Here is a 20,892-nt window from a genome sequence, read left to right as displayed (position 1 = left end):
TTCGGGCTCGGTCGGGTGGGAACTACAACTCCCGGCGTGCTCTTAGCCGGGCCCCGTGCTCTCGCGGCTGCGCGCGCGCCGTCGCCCCGCGGGAGGAGCCCGGCGGCCCGGCCCCGGCGGTCTCGCGCCGCGGCCGCTGCGGGGCCGGCCCGGCCCGGTGGGTGCTGAGGGGCCGAGGGCGGGACGCGGGCCCGGGGCGGCCGGGAAGAGGAAGCAGCTCCGGCAGCTCCGGCTGTGAGGGGAGGGCACGGACAGCGTGTGGTGGCGAGCTGAGCCGCGGGTCCGCGCTGCCCTCCTCAGCCCCGGGGCTAGGGAGCCTCGGGCGACCTGTCACAGCTGCGGCACCGGATCCTCGGGCACGGCTAGCAGGCCCCTTGAATGCCGCTAGGAAACCAGTAGCAGCCAAGGACTTGAAAACAGTGGGTTCTCTTACGCATAAACAGCTTGCTCTTTGTGCCTGTCACCCATTGCCAAGCCTGCTTTGCTCCTTTCCTGGATAAGTAGCAGCAGATACTATTTTACCAGGACTGTCAATTTTTTGTGGGGATGTAAAAACAGGAGAAAAGCAGCTTTCTGCCCAGTTCTTGGTGATATTTACTCTATAATTCTGATTAAAATTGCAGTAGAAACCTTTGGTTGCAGGTCCTTAGAGTTTTGCCTCACATGGTAGGAGTGTGATTTGGATATGCTAAGTTTGAGAACACAGCGTGTTGTTAGTAAGGAGCTGAGGCTCAGGCTCTGGCCATCTACCCTGAAGGCACTGACTGTGTGTAGTCAGAGCATGAGCATTAATCACAGAAAAAGCCTCTGAATGCCAAGAAAGCTAAGAAAAGTGTATTTATGAGGGTGAACGAAATAAATCAGTCTTTTCAGGTCTTTAATTTGTATTTATTTAATTTTTCCCCCTTGTCTCTCTGTGTTTTAAGGAACATGGAGCAGTGAGCTCCCTGCAGTTTCTCGTGGTTCTCATCCATCAGATTTTGACATGATCAAACGTTTGGTGGAAGATGTGCGAGCCAGGCTGCGTTCTGGAGTCACTGTCAGCTCACTCGGACACTGTGTTGAGGAGCTTGTCCTCAACAGCATCGATGCCAAAGCAACATGTGTAGCTATCAGGGTGGATCTGGAAGCTTTTAAGATCCAGGTGGTGGACAATGGCTCTGGGATGGGGAAAGAGGACCTAAAGGCTGTTGGAAAGCGCTACTTCACCAGCAAATGCAGCTCAGTGAGAGACTTGGAGAACCTGACTTTCTATGGCTTCAGAGGAGAGGCTTTGGCAAGTATAGCCAACATGGCCAGTGTAGTGGAAATCTCATCTAAGACCAGCAGGACAGCAAAAACGTTTATGAAACTGTTTCACAATGGGCAAGCACTGGAAGTGTGCGAAGCTGAATTGAACAGACCAAGTGGCGGAACCACAGTCACTGTGTGCAATCTGTTCCATCAGTTACCAGTGAGGAGAAAGTGCATGGATCCTGTGCTGGAAATTGAGAGAGTGAGACAGAAGGTAGAGGCTGTTTCGCTAATGCATCCTTCTGTTTCTCTTTCTTTAAGAAACGATGTTTCTTGTTCTATGGTGCTTCAGCTGCCTAAGACAAGAGACGTATACTCTCGGTTTTGTCAAATTTATGGACTGGGCAGATCCCAGAAGTTGCGAGAAATAAACCACAAGTCTGGGGGATTTGAGATAAGTGGTTTTATCAGTACTGAGGGGCATTACAATAAGAATATGCAGTTCTTGTATGTGAATAGGAGGCTTGTTTTAAAGACAAGACTACATAAACTAATTGATTTTTTATTAAGAAAAGAAAGCGTAATTTGCAAGGCAAAGAGTGTCCCTGCAAGCCGACAGGCTAATTCAAGTCCCGGTCGCCATCGCTGTGGGCCAGAGTTGTATGGGATCTTTATTCTCAATGTAACCTGTGCATACAGTGACTATGATGTGTGCCTGGAACCTGCAAAGACTCTGATTGAGTTCCAGAACTGGGATGTTCTTCTTACTTGCATAGAAGAAGGAGTGAAAATATTTTTGAAACGAGAGCATTTATTTATTGAACCAAGTAGTGAGGACATCAGAGAATTTAGTGAACATAATGACTTTTGTTTGCATAATGCTCCAGTTCTGAAGCCTTCAATTCTTGACGAGAAGAGCATCCAAGAAAGTTTTAAGAAAGCATGTAATGAAATTGTGGATTCTTATGAAATACGTAGCTTGCAATCAAAAGATGTCAAGAGGAAATCCATTACTAGGAAAAAAAGTTCAGATCTTATAGAGTCAAGTAAAAATGTGCAGGAAACTAAAAATGCTCCAGTTCAGAACACTGCTGAATCATCTGATCCATGTAGAAACAATAAAGCAGAGACTCCATTGCCAAGCAAAGATGACACAGGCTCTGATTTAATTAAATCAAATACCTCAGAACAGGATCGAAAACACACTAGCAGTTCCCAAAAAGTACCTGATATTCGTCTGAAACCTTCAGAACATCTTTGTTCTTCTTTCAGTGGAGGGGCCAGATCGGAAATAAGAGAAATAGATGGTTGTGGTGACCTAGGGGATTGTGCAGAGAATAATATAAAAAATGTGGGCAGCCGGCAAGGTCAAGTAACACAGGAAAGCAGTAAGGTTCTTGTCTTAAATAAGGATGTTATTCAATCACTGCTTGAGAGAGAAGACCCCACTGAAACAGCAGTGGGACCTGAAACTGTCTCTGGAAGTTCATTAATGAGACTGTGTAATGCAAGAAGAAACAGGGCAACAGCTGAAGTGATAGGTGATGCCAGAAGAGAGGCTGTTAGTTCAATACCCTTAAAGCTGTGCCTTACAGACCTCATAAAAAGTGTTATGCAAAATGAGTCCCCACATGACTGTGAACAAACAGAAACAAATCTTGCAATAAACACACAGTGTAGGCCTGGCCCTGTCAGTGCCAAGGATATTTCTGACCACAAAGTGAATGTTGTGATTCAGTCTTCAAATGCTAAGGATATTTCCAGTAATAGTAATAAAGAATATACAGCTTCTCTTACTAGAGAAGTGTGCAAGACTGCTGGTCATGAGAACAAACCTTTGTCACATCGGGTGAGGGAGGAGATAGCTATGGGCACTGCTACCAATAAACGACCTTATGAAACATCAAACAGTACGGAATTGCCGCTGACAACTTCTTCAGGTATTCCTCGCAAGAAAATTGTTATCAAAAACACTAGAAGACAGATAGTTGTGCCAAGATCGCAGCCCTCTAAGAAGCTGGGCTTGTCCACACAGCTGGGATCATTAGAAAAGTTCAGGAGGTATTATGGGAGAGTTAAGTCTACGCTACCAACACCCACGTCAGAGCAAAATGAATGTGGTCTCCCAGTTCTTCATTCAGAAACTAGCTGTGACTTTTCAAAGAATGGGAAAGGCAATCATGATAACTTCGGCAGTTGTGAAACTCCACCTGCAGAAGATACAGATTCTAATATTAACCAAGGTTTTGGTTCCTTGGAAAAGACTTCATTTTGCAGTGGAGAAGTGTCACAGGCCAAACGAGCCCTTTGTCAGAGTCCTTTGACATTGTCTGATTACTCTCTGGTTAGTAACAAAACTACAAGTTGTCAGAGATCTCCAGGATCATTATCATCCAAACTGTCCAGAATGAAAACTGATCACAAAGAAGTAGAACAACGTGGTGAACAGTTCCAAACAGACTCAAATAGAAAAGATAACTGTTCTTTCGATTGTGAATCCTCAAATAATGATTTTTTGTATAATGTTTGTCAGACATATAAACCCTCAGTGGAAAAAATGAGGGCGTGTAAGTCCAGCATTTCTAAGGAAGCTGTGTGCTCGCAATCAGATGGTGTGATAGCAGAGTCTGTGAAGAGTCCTGTCAGCTCATCACCTCTCAGCAGTATAGAAGGAGAGTACACAGTCTCTTCAGTTTTATCATTACCTGCTAAAAATGATTGTACTAACATCATCTGTAAAGATAGAAGTACGTTAGGTGAATCCTCAGAACAAAATATGAAAGATACTGAGGTTCCCCATGTGACCTTACAAAGGAACTTGGAATTCTCTGCTGACTGCACAAGCACAGGCAATCCCAGGAATGATTCATGTTCTGTCTGGCTCCAAGATTTTGATGCTTTATCGGGTAAGACGGTGTACATCAATACAGCAACTGGACTCAGCACCTACGGCACTCCTCCTAGTGAAGGATTTCAAACTGCCTGCATTCAAGATATAACAACAATGGCTGTGAATGTTGTTTCAGAGAATGGTAAGACAGGTGGTGGTTGTAAAAATGGGATGAGGAAAACTGTTCTTCTAGGTGCATGAAATAATCTTGCTGGCAGCATCTGAGGGCTTTTACTGAATTAGTCACTACCTTATAGCTAATAGCTGCATGGAAAACAAGAAAGTGTTGGGAGCTATGGAGACAGTGAAGCATTAACAGTAAAGTTATTAAAAGATCATTTTAAATAAAATGATAAAAAGAAATGTCAGCATCATGACAATTAACAGATAGCTGCCTAGTTTTCACTGGGTATCATGACATTCTCTGTGATGACAGTTACATATAACTGTTGTCACATATAAAATGAGAAACATACTTCAAAGTAAATGTACCAGAAAAGTACCATGTTTTTTACCATTTTATCCTAAACAGTTATGTTTCTAAGAAAGTGTTGTTAAAGAGAACCTTACATTAAAATGATCTTTTTTCAAACTGCCTACAAAATTTAAAGCAACCCTTGAAAGATGAATAAAAAATCTAACTTCATTGAGAATGTGTGTTCTCCATGGATTTTAGAAGGCAGGCTGTTCTTTCACACTTTGTAGCTGATGTTGTACAGCATTGTTGCTGTTTTGATGGTGGACCTTTTCCACTAGTGAAAGAACCCTGCATTATTTTATTTTTTCAGGGGCACAGCGTCCATGAGTCTTCACAGATCTGTCTGTTTGGTTTTGACTTTGTGTATATTCCTGATGTAGTTTGTCTGTCTAGTACTGTCTTTGACAATTTTCCCTTCAAGGGATATATCTGTGTTCTTGTTGTTGTTCATTCTGTCTATAGGCAGATTTTATGAGTGAAGATGCAGCCATTCTTGGTGTAGACTTTATTTTCTACTACATAAATTGTTTTGTTAAAGTAGTTTGGACTTCTTTCTAGTTATCTTGCAAAAAATACGTCTAATCAATTGTCATGCCCTTTGGTTTGTTCCATTTTTGTCTGTTACTTCCTTGTTTGTCACCAGTCACAGAAACACTGGTGCAGTAGGTATTTCAGTTATTGAGCTATTCCCCTTTTTGTATAATAATTGATGCCAAAAGCTTTTCATATCTATTGTGTTCCATTGAAGAAAATTTGATGCAAGTTTTTTTAAGCAAAATTACTTGGCAAGTGCAAATATACACTCCTTCACTAACATTTTAGTTTCTGTGGTATACCAGTTTTGTTGCCCACAGTACTCCTTAGTAACCAGCAAAGCCCTGAGATGTAGAAATTGACCTTCTATCCAAAATATTGGATAGTGCATTCAGGTTTATAGAGAGAATACCTCATGTACTCTTATGCTTTCAGATGGTGTACAGTCTGTAGGCTTTGAAGACATGTATTGGATTGCATCTTTTTACCTCCCATGGCGCTGTCCTTAGCCTTAGCATTAACTCTCTGTTACTCTCCGTTGTGTCTGTGGTTGGTGCCAGTCTTTCTAAACTCTGCCAGTTCTTTGGCGACGTGTCTGATTTTATTCTTTACTTAGGTTAAGAGCTGGACCTCCCAAATCTTCACAAGGTGTTTGAACTGCGGCTAGATCCTATAGGTCTTAGGTTTTCAAAGTTCAACAAACACATTCTTTCATATGTTTTTGAAGCAAAGGATGTTTGTTCCTTTCACCCATAGGAATAAACATAACTGCGTCCTAACACAGCATTCACGTCCCTTAGTGTTGAGCACTGTTTTGGATTGCTGTTAAGACCCAGGAGCAGAATAATTTCCTCACCTGTATGCTTTCATTTTGGTTTTCAGAGTAGTGTCAGTATACCAATGGTGTTGACTTAGAATTTCATAGCCCCTAAGAATAGCATCTCATACACAATTCTAGGGAAGTTACACTGCTTAGCAATAGGTGGAAGTAGGTAAGAATAATCCATATCCTCTTTTTCATGACAGCAGTGGCTGTCTGTCATCTTTTCCAGCCACAAGCCATGTGCTCAACAGGGATGTTAGATTTTGTAGGCCACACCCAGGCATCTTCATACTGATTAACCTGATTGCTACAGGAAAATTCAGCAAACTTCATTTCACCATTGGATGCCTTTTTGAACAATGCATTTGTAGTAGGAAGCTATCCTCGCTCAACCTGGTCTTTGTTGTTACGCCAGCTATATTGGCGGTGTTTGTTCCTTACATTATGCTGTGTCATTACACTGGTGTATCTTCATGACCTAACTGAGGCAAGTGAAAATGAATGCTCAAGTATGGTAATTGTATGGCATTTGCCTGCATGAAGTGTATACATTACTATCCTCGCCACCTTTTCTGATGTTACGTGTCAGAAGAATCATATTAATAGTACCACTGCCAAGTCTGAAGTCTCACCAGTTGTGGAGCAAGTAAATCCTAACTTTCTGAACAATATATATCTTGATCAAGGATTTTTCCTTCCAAGAAAATACAGGGAGATGACTCTTTGTCTATTACATGTATAAAACACTGGACTTGTGTTGCTACAGATGATAGATTCTTCTGTGAACTTGAGAGATATTGTCTTTTTATGACAATAGCTATAAAAGTTCTGCCGTAATCTGAATTGGGCAGCATTCTTCAATTTGCCACAGTTTAGCAGGAACTACATCAGGCATTTTGTCCTTTCCTGTGACAATGGGATGCTGAGTTACTCCCCAGTGCTGGGCTGTCAGTTTGGATTCTTGAAAGGATTCTCAGTCCCCAGGGTCAGTAGTCCTCACTGGAATGGAGCCAACAGTCCGGAGTCTGTGGACTGGCCTAAGATTTTATAGAGCCTTTTCATTCTGAGCTTATCAGCACACAGCTGGTTTTCTTTGGCATTATCACTCTGCCTCTTTTCCTGAATGCACACCCTTAATTTCTTGGTAGAAAGGAACTTTATTAATTCATTATTATTTCACAAAGAATAGAAGACTGAATTGTACCAAAGGAAGGGTGAAATGTTTACCAACGTGCTGGAAATCTGAGCCACTTTTCTTAATACTCTTGATAACAATACAAGTTTGTAATATTAAATCATTTCTGGGTGGGTGAGAACATATTGTTGGACTAACTCTGTTACCTCATGTGGGCTCACTGACTTGTAGTTTTCAGTTTTACAAATTCCTGATAACTGTATTAAGTATTGATAGGAATGGTGATAGACTGACAGTTTTGCTGCTCCTTAACAGAGGGAATTCAACAATGTTTTGATCTCTGATAGACTACTGTATGTGTCCTTTCTCTTTGGAGAAAACACTTCTGGTTGCCCTAATTCTGGAAATAATTATTATAAGATTAAGGCAGCAGCCAATTTTTAAATACAGTCCTGCAGAAACCATGGTAATATTTTTACATTTCCCAAGGCATGTATGTCTGATAATTCTCAGCTTTTTACATATGTGTTGTTATTTCTCAATATTAGGTTGCAAAATCTGCACGATACTCAAAATTTTATAGGGCTAAGCACATGCTCCTTTATAAGAATATAATACATATATAGCTTTTAGTAATTTTGCATGCTGCTTATTATGCAGCAGTAAATTTATTTCTTTGTTTAGGGTTTCAGTTCAGATGCCATCCCTTTAGAAGTGAGACTGTGCTTCCCTTCCTTCCTAGACCTCAAAAAGAGAAGATTCAGACAAGCCAGAATCTGAGAGGTAGGGCCAGCTTTCCAGCACACAGTGTTCTGTGGTAAAAACAAATCACAGAATTCTCCCAGATGTCCCAACAGGAACCAGAATTACTCAAGGTCTGTTAACAATGGGACTGTGTGAGTCATCTCAGATCTAGAACTGGAAAAAAAATTTTTGGGTTGAAGGCAGGTTAAAGAATACTTATTTACAGGATGAAATACCCAGTTCTTTGTTGAATTATGTCATGAGTTTAAAGAATAATTACCTACTCCCTTCTTTGTACTCATTCCAGCCTTGGAATGTGAAAAATATCTTCAATCCTCACACTTTTTTTTTTTGCAGTGGAAAGGATGAAATAATATTTTTGGTATGTAACTTTGTCAGAGGGAGTGGGTAGCTAAACAGGTCTTTCTTTCCCTACCATCCCTCCACCCCTTTTCCAGGCCTATTGAATTGTGCTGCAGCATTTTTAGGGGTCAGAAAGATGCACATTGCCCTTCCTAGTTAAAGCAGACAGTACAGAAGCCTAGTGCCATGTTCCATTATTTATTTGTACACTCTCCCCTTTTTATGAAGGAACAAAAAGAAATAATACTTGTGTGAGGTTGAGGTCCCCAGTGAACATTCTATTGACAGATGGTGGTAGTTCCTGTATTATCTATGTGCTTGTTCCTAGATGCTGAAAGGGAGTCTCTCCAGTCATTGCTTTTGGAATGGGATAATCCTGTTTTTGTTCCCTGCCCAGAGGTAAGTATTACCTTGCATATAATGCTGAAATAGGAATAATTTTAGATTTTTGTTATTTTATGACAATGGGTCCAAAATTGCAAATATAATGATTGTTATATAAGTTATCTAGAGATATATTACACTATGGACCTGGAAGTTTTGGTTTTTATAGACTGTTTAGATGCAAGTCCTTGTTGTGGATTTATTCAAAGAGAGGCAGGTATCAGGCTAATCTTTCATTTTACATAATTCCAAAACCAAAACATTGTAAACTCTTTCCCTCTACAGAGATAGTAATCTCAAAATTAAAAGTTGTCGAATGAGAAAATTGTAATATAGTGTCTGTCTGCTTTATGGACAGACATAAAATAACCCAGGTTTGAACAGGTCTTAAAAGTGTATTTTACCACAGCTGTTTTTAAAGCCTTGGCAGGATTACAGCATGTGAGAGGGAAACAATGTTGGAGCTTGTAGAAAAACTTCCTTTGCTGTCATGAGGTAGCATTATCTTTAATCCTCATGTTGTGTGTGTGTGTAAACATATGTATGTAACCATTTCCACCTGCAAACAATAGGCATGGAGCTGCAAACCACCTGCTGGTGAGTTTCTGGAAGGGAACACTTGTGTTCAGTCCTTGCAGTGACGTGTGCTCTGACTCATTCCAGGGTAATACATCCTTTGTAATGCCATCCCCCGAGAGCTCACGTAGGCTGATAATTAACTTCAGCTTTTGATAGGTACTTGGAATCAGCTGGATGCATTGAAATTAGCAGGTAATAGCTAGATGGGAAAGATATGTGGGGGTAGAAGTACAGGTATTGCTAGATGATTTTTTTAGTTATTGTTATTCTTGTATAGAAAGCTTGGTTTGTCAAATATAGTTATTTCCAGTTTTTGTTAAAACTGGTTTGTTTGGAGTATTTGCTCTGTGTTTGGGGTTCTGCGCCATATTGCTGAGCCTTTCCTTGATGTGAAATCCTGTTTTTACAGATTGCAGTTGATGTGACCAGCGGTCAGGCTGACAGTCTGGCTGTGAAAATTCACAATATCTTGTATCCTTATCGTTTCACCAAAGACATGGTTCATTCAATGCAGGTACAGTATAATCTATTACTAGCTTTCATCCCCTAAATCCTACTCAGCAGGTGGGATTTGCTGGTGTTTCTGCCTGGTAGGAAAGAAATATCCAGGAAAACAGTTCACATTCCTAATTTTCACAAGCACTAACAGAATTCTTGGTCATGTGTGATACCAGCAGACATGTGTGTCATGCCATATCTTAGTAACATCTCATGATTAATCAGCTATTTGCAAGTGACTCTAAAATGACTTGACTAGTATGATTAGATCAAAATCAAGAGATAGCCCTGTTACTGCTGCTTAGAAACATTATTAACTAAATGATAGTTCAAAGTACAGTTTTTATATTTGTTGTTTATCACGGCAGTTTCCAGCCGGGCTGTGCCCGGTGGGCTGCCGTGGCCAGGATAGCTCAGTAGGCCCAGCACAGCAGCTGAATTCCCAAGCAGTTCCCAGCTGCAGGCAGCCAAGCAAGCTATAGTGATTTCTGGCTCTTAGTGATTATCAGCTCTTTGTGATTTCAGCTCTTTAGCTTGCTGGTGCTGCTGCAGCAGATGCAGGGAGAGAGGAGAAGAAGCTGTAGAAGGTTCTGCAGGAATTCTTTATTGGTGTCCCCCATGAAGGGTCTCAGTGACAGCTCTTCTGCTGAACCAGGCAGAATTAGGGGTTTTTATACACTGCAGGGGTTTTGGAAATTGTCCAATAGCAAGGGTCAGGGAAAGTGACCTATAGGCTTACAGAGAGATAAGGAGGGTCTGATAGGCAGAAGAGAGCGGCTTCTAAGGCCCAGTCATCATGACTTGGCATTTCCTAGCTCAGGCTTCTGACCTCCAAGGAGGCCTTGCAGGCCCTGGGCCTGCTACAGTTGTTTAGCATTTTCTTAGTTCATATTTCTCCTACATCTATAGCTTCCTTTTTTATTTACTTTAGAAATTTAATTTCTTAGCAGAGTGATTTCAAAATCAAATCCAAGGTTTAATGGAAAAACTTGAAATTTCACCCTAAGATTTATGTCTGTGCTTAAAAGTGATTTTTAATAGTGGCATAATAACATCAAGTTTTATTATTTTTGTGTTTTTTAAATCAAATGTTTTGAGTGTTAGCTTAAAAGCTAATGTAACTATAAGTCTTCAGCTTACATATGTGATGGTTTGCTTGGGTAGAAATGCCAGAGTGGGTTCTCTCCCTCTCTTGCATCCCAGTAGCAAAAGGCCTACAGGTCCAGCTGGTGCTACTCTTACACAGCCAGGTTGCTGACTTTGAGATTGCAGGTCCTGACTGTGTGAGGCATGGAAATGTTCATCTCCAGGGTGGACAAGGATTCAAATTATTCCCTTACTTATGTTGTGAGTGCATGAATAATAGGAGTAAATAAAGTTACTGTAGTGAACAGGTTATGTTTCACAAAGACAAGAGAGAAAATATGTAGAATGGAAGGTACCATTTGTCTGTTTTCTCCTAATAAGAACTGTTCTTTAAAACTTACTGAAAGTTTCCGGTATTACCTGTGTCATGTTTTCCTTTCTATGTTTTTAAGAAGGCAAAACTAGTGGAAGTTAGTACTTCTTGTCTCTGAAAAAGCTAAATACTGCCTTCAGTACCCTACAGCAATTTTGAGAATCTGTCTACAAAAGATTAAAAGCAGAAAATGTTACATCATGCAATAGGAAAAGAATAAAAAGAAGAATTAGTCTTGTATCCCTGTAAAGAAATAGAGTCATCCATTAATTTTTACCTACCAGGTGAACAATGCACATGTTGTGAAACAGAGAATTCTGGTTGAGCTGCCTATGTAACACTGGGAGAAATTACCATAACACTATATCTGTGTATTTGAAATCTAACAATAAGATACTGAAAGCATTGTAAACCTCATCTCAATATTGCATGGTTGATTTTTGATGCTTGAGGGAAAGTGGAATCAAGTCACAGAGGCAAATTCTACATCAAAAAATGAAGGGAAAAATTGCTTCCTTCTTCTGCAGATTATTAACAAGTTAAAAAAAAAAGTTGTTTACATTCTCTTTTGGTGATATCAACAGATCAATTATTCTTCAGAGTCACTGTGCCTAGCTTTCATTCCCAACTCAAGGAGGTTTCTACATGGCCATTTAATTCACCTTAGAACAGTTAGTACCCATGCCCTTATTACTATCTTTGAAAAAGTTTATCCAGATTTTTTTAAAATATATTTCAACACTTTCTCTTAGTTCCAAACTAAACTGTTTTGTGACCATTTAATGGTCATTTGACCTTCTGCCAGTATTATATTTAGCTTAAATAATGTCTGCCTTTTTCCATATTTAGTTTCCCACTGTATTGATAAAGAATAACTATATAGCTTCTCAGTCTAGTTTTGCTAGGCCCTTTGGGTTAGGAAAGATGTAGCTTCCAGTTCTCTAGTTGTCATACTAGCTATTTGTTGGTCTTGATCCATTTTGATTGTTGTTTCTTTTGTTTGCCTTCATTTTAAAAATATTTGTACTGCTCTATAATGAGTTTTATGAGTATCTTACAGGTTCTTCAGCAAGTGGACAATAAATTTATCGCTTGTTTAATTAACACTAGGAATGGAATGGAAAAAACAGGTAAGACTAGTTAATAGCATGAAGTTGAGGTGGCTGTCAAGTGGACTGCAGGGGGAGCACTGACCTATTTGTAATCTCTTCTTGCTTTGGGATGATATTGTTAGTGGAGGAAAACTTTAGTCTTCGCTTGAAATTTCTTGGATCTTCTTTATCTTTATTTTGGACATTGCTGAGTGTTCCTACCGCCTTCAGATTAATGTTATAAAAATAGATTGTACTCAAATTGCTAATATCTTTCAGGCTCTGTTCACAGTGTCTGGACATATTCATTGCTGAAGCTTTCTGAAGCTGTACAAAAAAGGCATTCAAAATCAGTAGGTTTTGCAACGTTTTCAAAGACTGTGTCAAACAAAACAGTTTATGGGTGACCTCAGCTCTCATTCTGAAGTTAGAGGAAGATGTCAATAGACAAGAGTTTCTGACTCAATTTAATTCCCTAATTTAACCATCATTTTGGACCACTGAATTTCTGTTCTGTAGTAACTTTATGTTCTGCCAACACAGCCTCCTCCTCACTTTGTTTCTGTGAAACAAGCTGATACTTATCTTCTAAATGTGGCCTCTGGGAAGTGGTTATTCCTCCTCACCCCTGCAGTTGTCTGGTACAAAGTTGCCCATTTCTCATCTGTTGTGGTGCATTTTTAGATGGAAACCTCTTGATTTTGGTGGACCAACACGCAGCTCATGAACGGATCCGCTTGGAGCAGCTGATTGCAGGTGAGGATTCAGGTGGTATAAGAAAGCAAGATAATCAGTGCACAGAAAAGTTCAGATGAGCTCTCTGGGATGTACAGAACCGATAGGATATCCATTTGACATCTTTATCCTGATCCCTAGAAGAGTGCAGACGTTCAGTATTTGTAGCAATCATAATATTGGCAGCTGAAAATTCCTACAGCCTTTCCAAAAATAAAAGATACACTCCCTACCCACAGAACTATTGAACTAAAATAGTCCTCACATAATGAAAGAGCAGGAAGACTGATAGGAAAAACAATGAAGAGGAAATAAAACAACATCAATAAGTTTGTGTGGTTATACTGTGAAGAATAAGACATGGGATGCTGAGTAAAGAACCTAGTTAATTTGGTTCCTTTTTAGCTGAATACTGTGCTTAAAACCTAAAATTTCCACAGTCTGACTGTTTGCAAAGGGATAATAGTCTTCTGTGTAAGCTCATTAGCCATTGGTTTCAGTGTTAAAAAGCACAATTGCCATCCATCAAGTACTTAAAAATCATTGACCTTCTCTTACATCAACAAACACTGCGCAGTTCCTGCCGAGTGTTCCAGGAACTCTGCTCCTTTTGGTCAGGTACTGAAAAAAGGTAAAGACTGAAGGGAGAAATGCTTAATGAATAGTATTTTAACTCCATTTATATCTGACTTTTCTGTGGAAAAATTGTTCTCTCTGAGTTGAACCAAATATATCAGTAGGTTGTTTTGCTATTTAGGGTGACTCTTTTTTGGAACTGGTGGGAAAAAACAAAGTGGCATTAACCAACCCTTCCCCAGAGACTGGATGTCTGGTTTGTGACATTCCCAGTCCTCCACAAGTTTCAAGAGAAGGCATTCTGTGGTCATTTTTTAATCCGAGCAGGGGACTACATGCCAGACCAGAGGGTCATTAAGGGTAATGCCTCCGTAAATATTTTAAGAGGGGTTCTTCTAAATCTTTCATTCATAGATTCCTATGAGAAGGAAGCTGCAGCATGTGGCAAGAAGAAAATACTGTCATCCTCCATCTCTCCCCCTTTGGAGATTGAAGTTACTGAAGAGCAAAGAAGATTTCTACGGTTAGTAGTGACAAATAGCTCTCAGTTTTGGGGGATGGCTCTGTTGACCAGGAAGATCTCTATATATTGCCAGGTTATCATGAAACTCAGGAGAAAATTTGTTGATTCTTTCCTGAGCAGAGCCCACTTGGCTCTGTCTGTACTGAGGGAAACAGATACACTTCTTAGGCATGTTGTTACAACATCTCAAGACAAAACCCTGGGGTGTGCCATTTCTGTGCCTTTGCAATGTGCTCTGATTTCCCTGGGAAAGTAAACCTTCATGTGTGGGCCAGAAGACTGCCAAAGCAGCTTCCAACAGTTCCTCCTGTCTGGGGCTCAGGACCTCGGAGTGCACAAAGGAGTGCAGTGCCCAGACTGTCGACCTAGGTACTGACTTTACAGGCACTTTTTGAGAAGAGGAGGATGGGGTATGGAAAGTCTGTATTGTGAATCCTTCAAAAACACATTCCTCTTTCCTAGGTGTCTGCCAAGAGTAACTAATGAACACTGTTTCCCAAATGTTTCAGAATGGTGACCTAGCTACAATTAGGATATTTAACTTTTGTACTTCAAGAGGTTAGATACAGATTTCTTGTTGGGCTATTGCAGACCTATTGGACACTCCTCAAACTTTCTTTTCCCCCACATCCCTGTCTGTCACCTGCCACATGCATTTGTGAGGTTTTTTCAGTGCATTGTTCTGAATTTTCAGATGAAGTTCTGTCAGTATTACCTCATACTGTTCTTTTATTTTTTTGTGATTCCTGTGGCAAGCTCAACAGCTGCTGATTCAGTCCTTATTAAGATTGTTGCCTATTACAGGGATACACTTGCTTAGTGGTGTTCATATTTCAGTAACAATTGGATATTTTTTGTTCCCACCTCTCAATGATGTTGTTGCCAACGTCACAATACATGTAATGCCTCTTGTTCGACTTTCATTTATTTTTGCACTCACCTATGAATGTCTCTCATTTCTAATAGATCTACTTTAGAGAATGAATGGCTGAAACTGAATACAATATACCAAGTGAGAGAATCCCATTGATTTGTACAGTAGCTTTGCAGCTGTGCCCATGTTTTCTGTTTATTATATCCACACCTGATATTCTGTGGATTATATCCACACCTTATATCCCTTTTTTGTCTACTGCTGCTTGCATGAGCTGCTTGTCTGTGGATGGTCAAGGCAAAGAAACAGAGTAGTGGGGGTTATTTTTTGAATTTGTGTTGTTTATGTAGAAGCCAGCCAAAAGTAGAAATAGATTAAATTACTTCTGATAATTTGTATTTATTTGTCTTTAGGAGGAGTAAATTCAGTTTTTCTGCCCATTTTTCATTCATCCTACTAATCTTCATTTTTCTACTTATTTTAAATTCTGATTGATTTCAGCTTTGTCTCTAGTCTCAGCTGACCGAAATAATTTTGTGCTTTCTACAGATTTCCTTGCTTGACCATGCCTCTTCTTTTCCACATCATTAATAAGCAATCATGAGGATACAGATCAGGACTCGTGTTGAACGCTGACCATCTGTTACCAGCATACCTTGCTTCCGTAGTCTCTAAATCATCATAGATGGTGCTTCTCTATCCATGATAACCTTTTGCATTTTCTTTTTTATCTGCTTTTAAGAGGTGGCATTAAAGGCTTTTTGAAAGAGCTAATAAATTCTGACAGCTACTTTTTTTTTTTAATCAGGTAAATCATAAACATTTTGCAAAACTGAGTAAGGAAGTAAATCAGAAAGGTGTGTGTTTCTTCTAAGGACACTGGTTGAATATGAGGGGCACAGAGGGATGTCAGTTGTGATTCTCAGCAAGAAGCTTACTAGTGCTAGCTTACTAATACTTTTATTGTGTGACTTAATTTTTCAGTCTGTATTAGCAGTTCATCCCTTTGCAAATGCTCTGTGAGAGCATATCATTATTAAAAAGTTAGGAATTAAAAGTATTATGAGAAAGTCTAAATTCTATTGTTATTGTTACTGTCAGACTGTGACTGTAGTCTGTGGTAAAGTCTGGTGTAATAAAATGAACTTGTCTAAAAGACCTTTCACTTCAGCTATGCTTGCAATTTAATTGTTTAGCTGGACCTCTGGTTCACCTGCAGCTTTGGTTCTGTTATTTATCTACTAAGCATTGTAGTAACGCATTGTTCTGTTGACTCTCTTGAACTTCCTTCTTTATTTTTTCTTTTAATAATGATTTAAAAAATAGAAAAGCCCAGTTGACTTCAATAGCTGCTTGGATTTTGTCATTTCATTCACAATGGGCTTTTGTCTTTCTTTCTGTATAGCCTGCTGAAGGCTACACGTCTTCCTTTTTTTGTTTTGTTTTTTTTTTTTTTTTGAGTAGAATTTCACAAGCCATGGAGGCTAATAATTGTACTATTCTCATTATTGATTTAGGTAAGTTTAGATTTGCTTCTTTCTATTTTTTGTTCAAAGAATTTCTTTTCTAGAACTAACCTTTACCACCTTTGTTTTAAGTCAATACTCCCTGAATTAATAAAGTATACATTGTTACAGTTGTTTTCATTTCGAAGATAAGCTCTCATCTGTCTCTGAAGTCTCATTTTTGTGTGTATTTTTCCATCCACAGGCTGACATATTTCATAATTAACTAGAGGTTGTTCTTTCCTGTGTTTTCTTTGCTTAACAGGATATAAAGTTCATTAAACCATCATAAATTTCTCAAAATATTTTTTCCATTTTAAGAATTTGCTAATACACGTTAATTGAAATCACTGTTCTTTTAGATTAAAGAAGTCTTAATGCTGTGTAATTGCAGTATTTGGAACATTTGTATGTTGAACCAGACATCTTGTGCATGTTCAGAAAAGGCAGATTTCTGGATTTAGAAACAAAGCCTCTCTTCATATAATACAAGAACTCTTAGATCTTGTAGTTGTGGAACATGAAAAATGCATGGTTGATTGGAGAGAAAAAACGTCTGAATGTAAGCTGAAAAGGCAAAATTACTTGGAATCTCATGAGGCATGGATTTTGAGATGGGAAACTGTTACAGGAAGTGATATGAGAAACCATGTATGTGGACTACAGAAATATTTACGTGTGCTGTGGAGTCACAGATACAATGGTTGACGTCTTATTTATGTTGGGATTTTTTCCTCAGATGCTGCTACAAAAATTTGGAGGACTTGGGTCTTGAATTATCATTTCCTGAGACAAACAACTCCTTGATTCTTGTGAGGAAAGTGCCAATGTGTTTTATAGAAAGAGAAGCCAACGAATTACGACGGAAAAGACAACCTATCACTAAAAGTATTGTGGAGGTCAGCTGTGGACATGGGTGAAGTCATGATAGTAGGTCTTGTTCTGTATTCATGGCCCAGGGTATTACAGGATTATGAAGGACACAATGAAGTCCCATGGCAAATGTGAATGCCATCCCTTTTAGTAGCTAAATAGTCCCAAAAGTGAAATCACTGAACTGAAATGATAAAGGACTGTTTCAGACTTGGACTAGTGGAGAAGCTAAGAAAAACTGTACATAGCAAAGATATTTTAACAGTTTACTGCACATGGGTGCTTGAATGGACAGTAAATGCTTGAAGGAACAGTAAAATGAACAAGTTGTAACAAGTAATATTTATGTATCAGCAATATTAAAGTTGCTTCCATGAAATCTCTACATGGTCAGTGGGGCTTTCTAAAAACCACTGTTTCAGATGTTCTGCAGTTTGAGGGAGAAATTTCTGAAGTGATTACTTGCAATGGGAAGTCAGGACTTCCACCTAGATCTTCCACACTGTGGTCAGTGTACTATGGACAGTATCACTTATTCTGGCAGTCACAGAGTAAATTACACACAGATGTGAACAAAGTAGGGTAGGGGGATGGAAGGGAAAAATAGCAACTGATGACGTTACCTTTTTTCTTTCTAGGAGCTTATTCAAGAACAAGTTGAGGTGAGTTGCTGTCTACTTCTAGAATTGACTGTAATGTCCAATGCTTACTGCATGAATCAAAGGGAGCCTGCTGAGCTTCAGATGAGAGAGTGCACTAAATAATCCCCTAGCTTTTCCTCATTTTCAGTTTCCTTTGTGTTACAGTTCTTTTTTCTCATATTAAATGGAAAGTAACATGATACTCCCTTACTGCTTTTAGCTATTGCAGACCACAAGAGGAGGAGCACGAGGGACACTGCCTCTGACGTTTCTGAAGGTGTTAGCTTCCCAGGCCTGTCATGGTAGGGAAACTGTACTTTTCCTTCATTCGTTCTCTTTTTGGCTTTTTTTTCCCCCAAACCTTTGTCTCTACACACCATCCTCCCTGGGGCAGTGTTTGGATGTGTTTGCAGCTATTGCAGGGTTAAAGACTATTTCTTAGGGATGAGGAGGTAATGCTCATGGACAGCCCTAAGGTATAAGCAATACTCCCCCAATTTATTAATGTATGGGCCTAACATACTTCCCAACCTTCATGTGAAACATACAGTTCTGAGATGCATTCATCTGTGTGTGCTCTAAACCATTCAAGTAACAGCTCTGGGTGGGGGAAGGAGCTAAATCTGCTTGAAAGCATGCAGGAAAGAACACTTAGCCACTCTTTCCAAATTTTCAATTTCCTTTAAGTATCCCAAATGGTAGTTTAAGTGTGCCTGCAACATTTCAAGTACTTTTGGAATGAGTGGGGTAAAAATTTACATCTTCTTAGGGAACTGTTGCTTCCCAGCACCTGGCAATGAGCAGGCCTTCTTGGTCTTGACTGCAGTAGCTCCAGCCTCTTGTTGCAATTCCTGTGCCATATACAGTATCAACAAGATCACACTGAAAGGGCAAATGTGAACCAGAAGTATCTGTTTTCTCAACAGTGTCTCAATTTTCAATTGGCAGTCAATAGGTTTTGGGTTTTTGTGTCTAAAAAAGTACCACGGCTGAAAGTATATTGCAGATGGTCTTGTGCATCTGTGAAGGCTAAAGTTTGTAAACACCTCTGGTATAACTCCCTAATGTTCTGCTTGAATTTCCTCTGGATGCCTTTAAGTGCTCACTTGTTAGAATGGACTCGGTGGCAGGGCTAGCACTTGGCTTCACAAGTGACACCTGTCCGTGGCAGCCACGGAAAGCCACTAAAGCCTATCAAACTGTTGTTAACTGTTGTCTTGGTTTAATACTTCTTGATTTTGAACTGTTTCCAACTTAGCTGTAACACACACACAAAAAAGCCCATTTGACTCTTGCAACATTACCTGAAATGCCAAAACGTAATAATCTCACCATCCATCAGACTTGGACTACGTTAAAGCTTAAGCCATGGAAAGCTGATCTCCTTATACAGCAGACTCTTTAACTGAGCTAAGCCCCAAGTCTGCTGCACTGCAGCCTTTGGGTTGCCTTTGCAGCCTCTCAGCTAATCTTTTGGAGATGCCCCCAATGTTTCCACTGAAATCCACAGCTGTGGAAGGAAGTGGAGTCCTCTTTGGCAGCAGGGGCAAGAATGCGTCTCTCTTTTTCAGGAGCTATTAAGTTTAATGAGCATTTGACTTTGGAGGAGAGCTGCAGGCTTATTCAAGCTTTGTCATCTTGTAAGCTACCCTTCCAGTGTGCTCATGGAAGACCTTCAATGCTGCCTCTTGCCGACATAGACCATCTAGAGCAAGAAAAACAGGTACTGTGTGGGACACACCTCTGGTAATCCGTGCTCTGGGTTACCAGAGGCACATCATGTATGTGTGTGAGAACTAACATCATCCAGTTTGAAACCATCCCCACTGGCCTTATATTACTTGACTTGTAACATATTGTTATCAATAAAATGAAACTTTAGGACAAAAGCCATCTGTCTTGTAAACACTTTAGCAAGGATTTTACCATATATTATTTGAATAGTCACACTGACTTGAATAGTGTCCTTAAGGTTAAGCATACATTTAAAGTGCTTGCAGTTTTAAAGTGTAAAATTTGGAAAACATGGAAATTCTGCTAGTGGCAAGGATGCTAATTAAACAAAAGCTTACTTTCTCAAAGTTTAAGATGCTATAAAATGGGGATAAAGCACAGGAATAGCAACATTTGTTATAAAATCATAGAATGGTTTGGGTTGAAAGGGACCTTAAAGATCATCTAGTTGCCATGACTACAAACACCTTCCACTAGAAGAGGTTACATTTAAATTTAAAACAAAATCATTACTCCTCCCTTTTGCTATTAGTGTGCTTTATTGTTATTAAATTGGATTCTGTTGAAAGTCAGGTGGGACTTTGAATTAGATATTAACTTAGGAATGACTGTATTAGGGTAAAGAGTATGGAAACACTGAAACTTATTTACTCAGTTATGACTTGTGCTTCTTAATTTTTCTCCCTCCAGCCTAAACCCAATTTGACTAGACTGAGGAAGATGGCACGAGCATGGCAGCTATTTGGAAAAAAAAAAGAACCTATTTAAAAAAAAGGTAAAAACTGTAAACTGAAACCACTGGAAGCATTGGTATGATCCATGATCCTGTTGTTAGACTACAATACCCTGTGCAGAGCCAAGTTCTGAGCCAGTGCAGTCACCAAAGCTCTCCACCAACTACTGACCAAAGAAGCAGAGACCAGCCAGGAGAACATGGCAGGAGGAGCCCACCCTTGGAGCCTGGAGAAGCATCTTCAACCTTAAGGAACAGCGCTGTAAGTCTGGGTGCTATGTCAGTGCTGAGCTGTTGGGTGCAAGGAGCTGCACCCACTTGCAGTTACTGAAGCAAAGCACTTCTTTTCTGCAAGCACAGCATAATTCTGTATAATAGAGAGGGGAATTTTAATTAGTGTATTTTATAGTACTTTGAAAATTGGAAGGTATTTCTTAATAAAGTTCACACTCAACTCACTCCTTGGGCTCATGGCAGTGGTTGGAAT

General features: G+C 39.7%; 1 protein-coding gene across 2 annotated transcripts; it reads left to right on the top strand.

The window, feature by feature from the left end:
- The first annotated feature begins 100 nt into the window (after nucleotides 1-100).
- On the top strand, nucleotides 101-20,864 carry MLH3 (mutL homolog 3). Of its 2 annotated transcripts, none has more exons than XM_041397401.1 (12): nucleotides 101-419; nucleotides 927-4,265; nucleotides 8,529-8,599; nucleotides 9,573-9,677; nucleotides 12,181-12,250; nucleotides 12,896-12,967; nucleotides 13,937-14,045; nucleotides 17,164-17,323; nucleotides 17,936-17,959; nucleotides 18,159-18,240; nucleotides 19,510-19,661; nucleotides 20,363-20,864. In XM_041397401.1, exons 2-12 carry the CDS (start codon nucleotides 986-988, stop codon nucleotides 20,438-20,440), a joined length of 4,203 nt encoding a protein of 1,400 aa, XP_041253335.1. In that variant the 5' UTR covers nucleotides 101-419; nucleotides 927-985; the 3' UTR covers nucleotides 20,441-20,864. The 2 variants fall into 2 exon arrangements, with proteins under 2 accessions (XP_041253335.1, XP_041253345.1); XM_041397411.1 differs by having other exon boundaries at nucleotides 104-157.
- The last annotated feature ends 28 nt before the right edge of the window (nucleotides 20,865-20,892 follow it).

The sequence above is a fragment of the Onychostruthus taczanowskii genome, unplaced genomic scaffold (genome assembly GCF_017590055.1).
Source record: "Onychostruthus taczanowskii isolate IOZ18803 unplaced genomic scaffold, ASM1759005v1 scaffold1, whole genome shotgun sequence".
NCBI classification, from domain to species: Eukaryota; Metazoa; Chordata; class Aves; order Passeriformes; family Passeridae; genus Onychostruthus; species Onychostruthus taczanowskii.
This window is presented reverse-complemented; position numbering and strand designations above follow the sequence as displayed.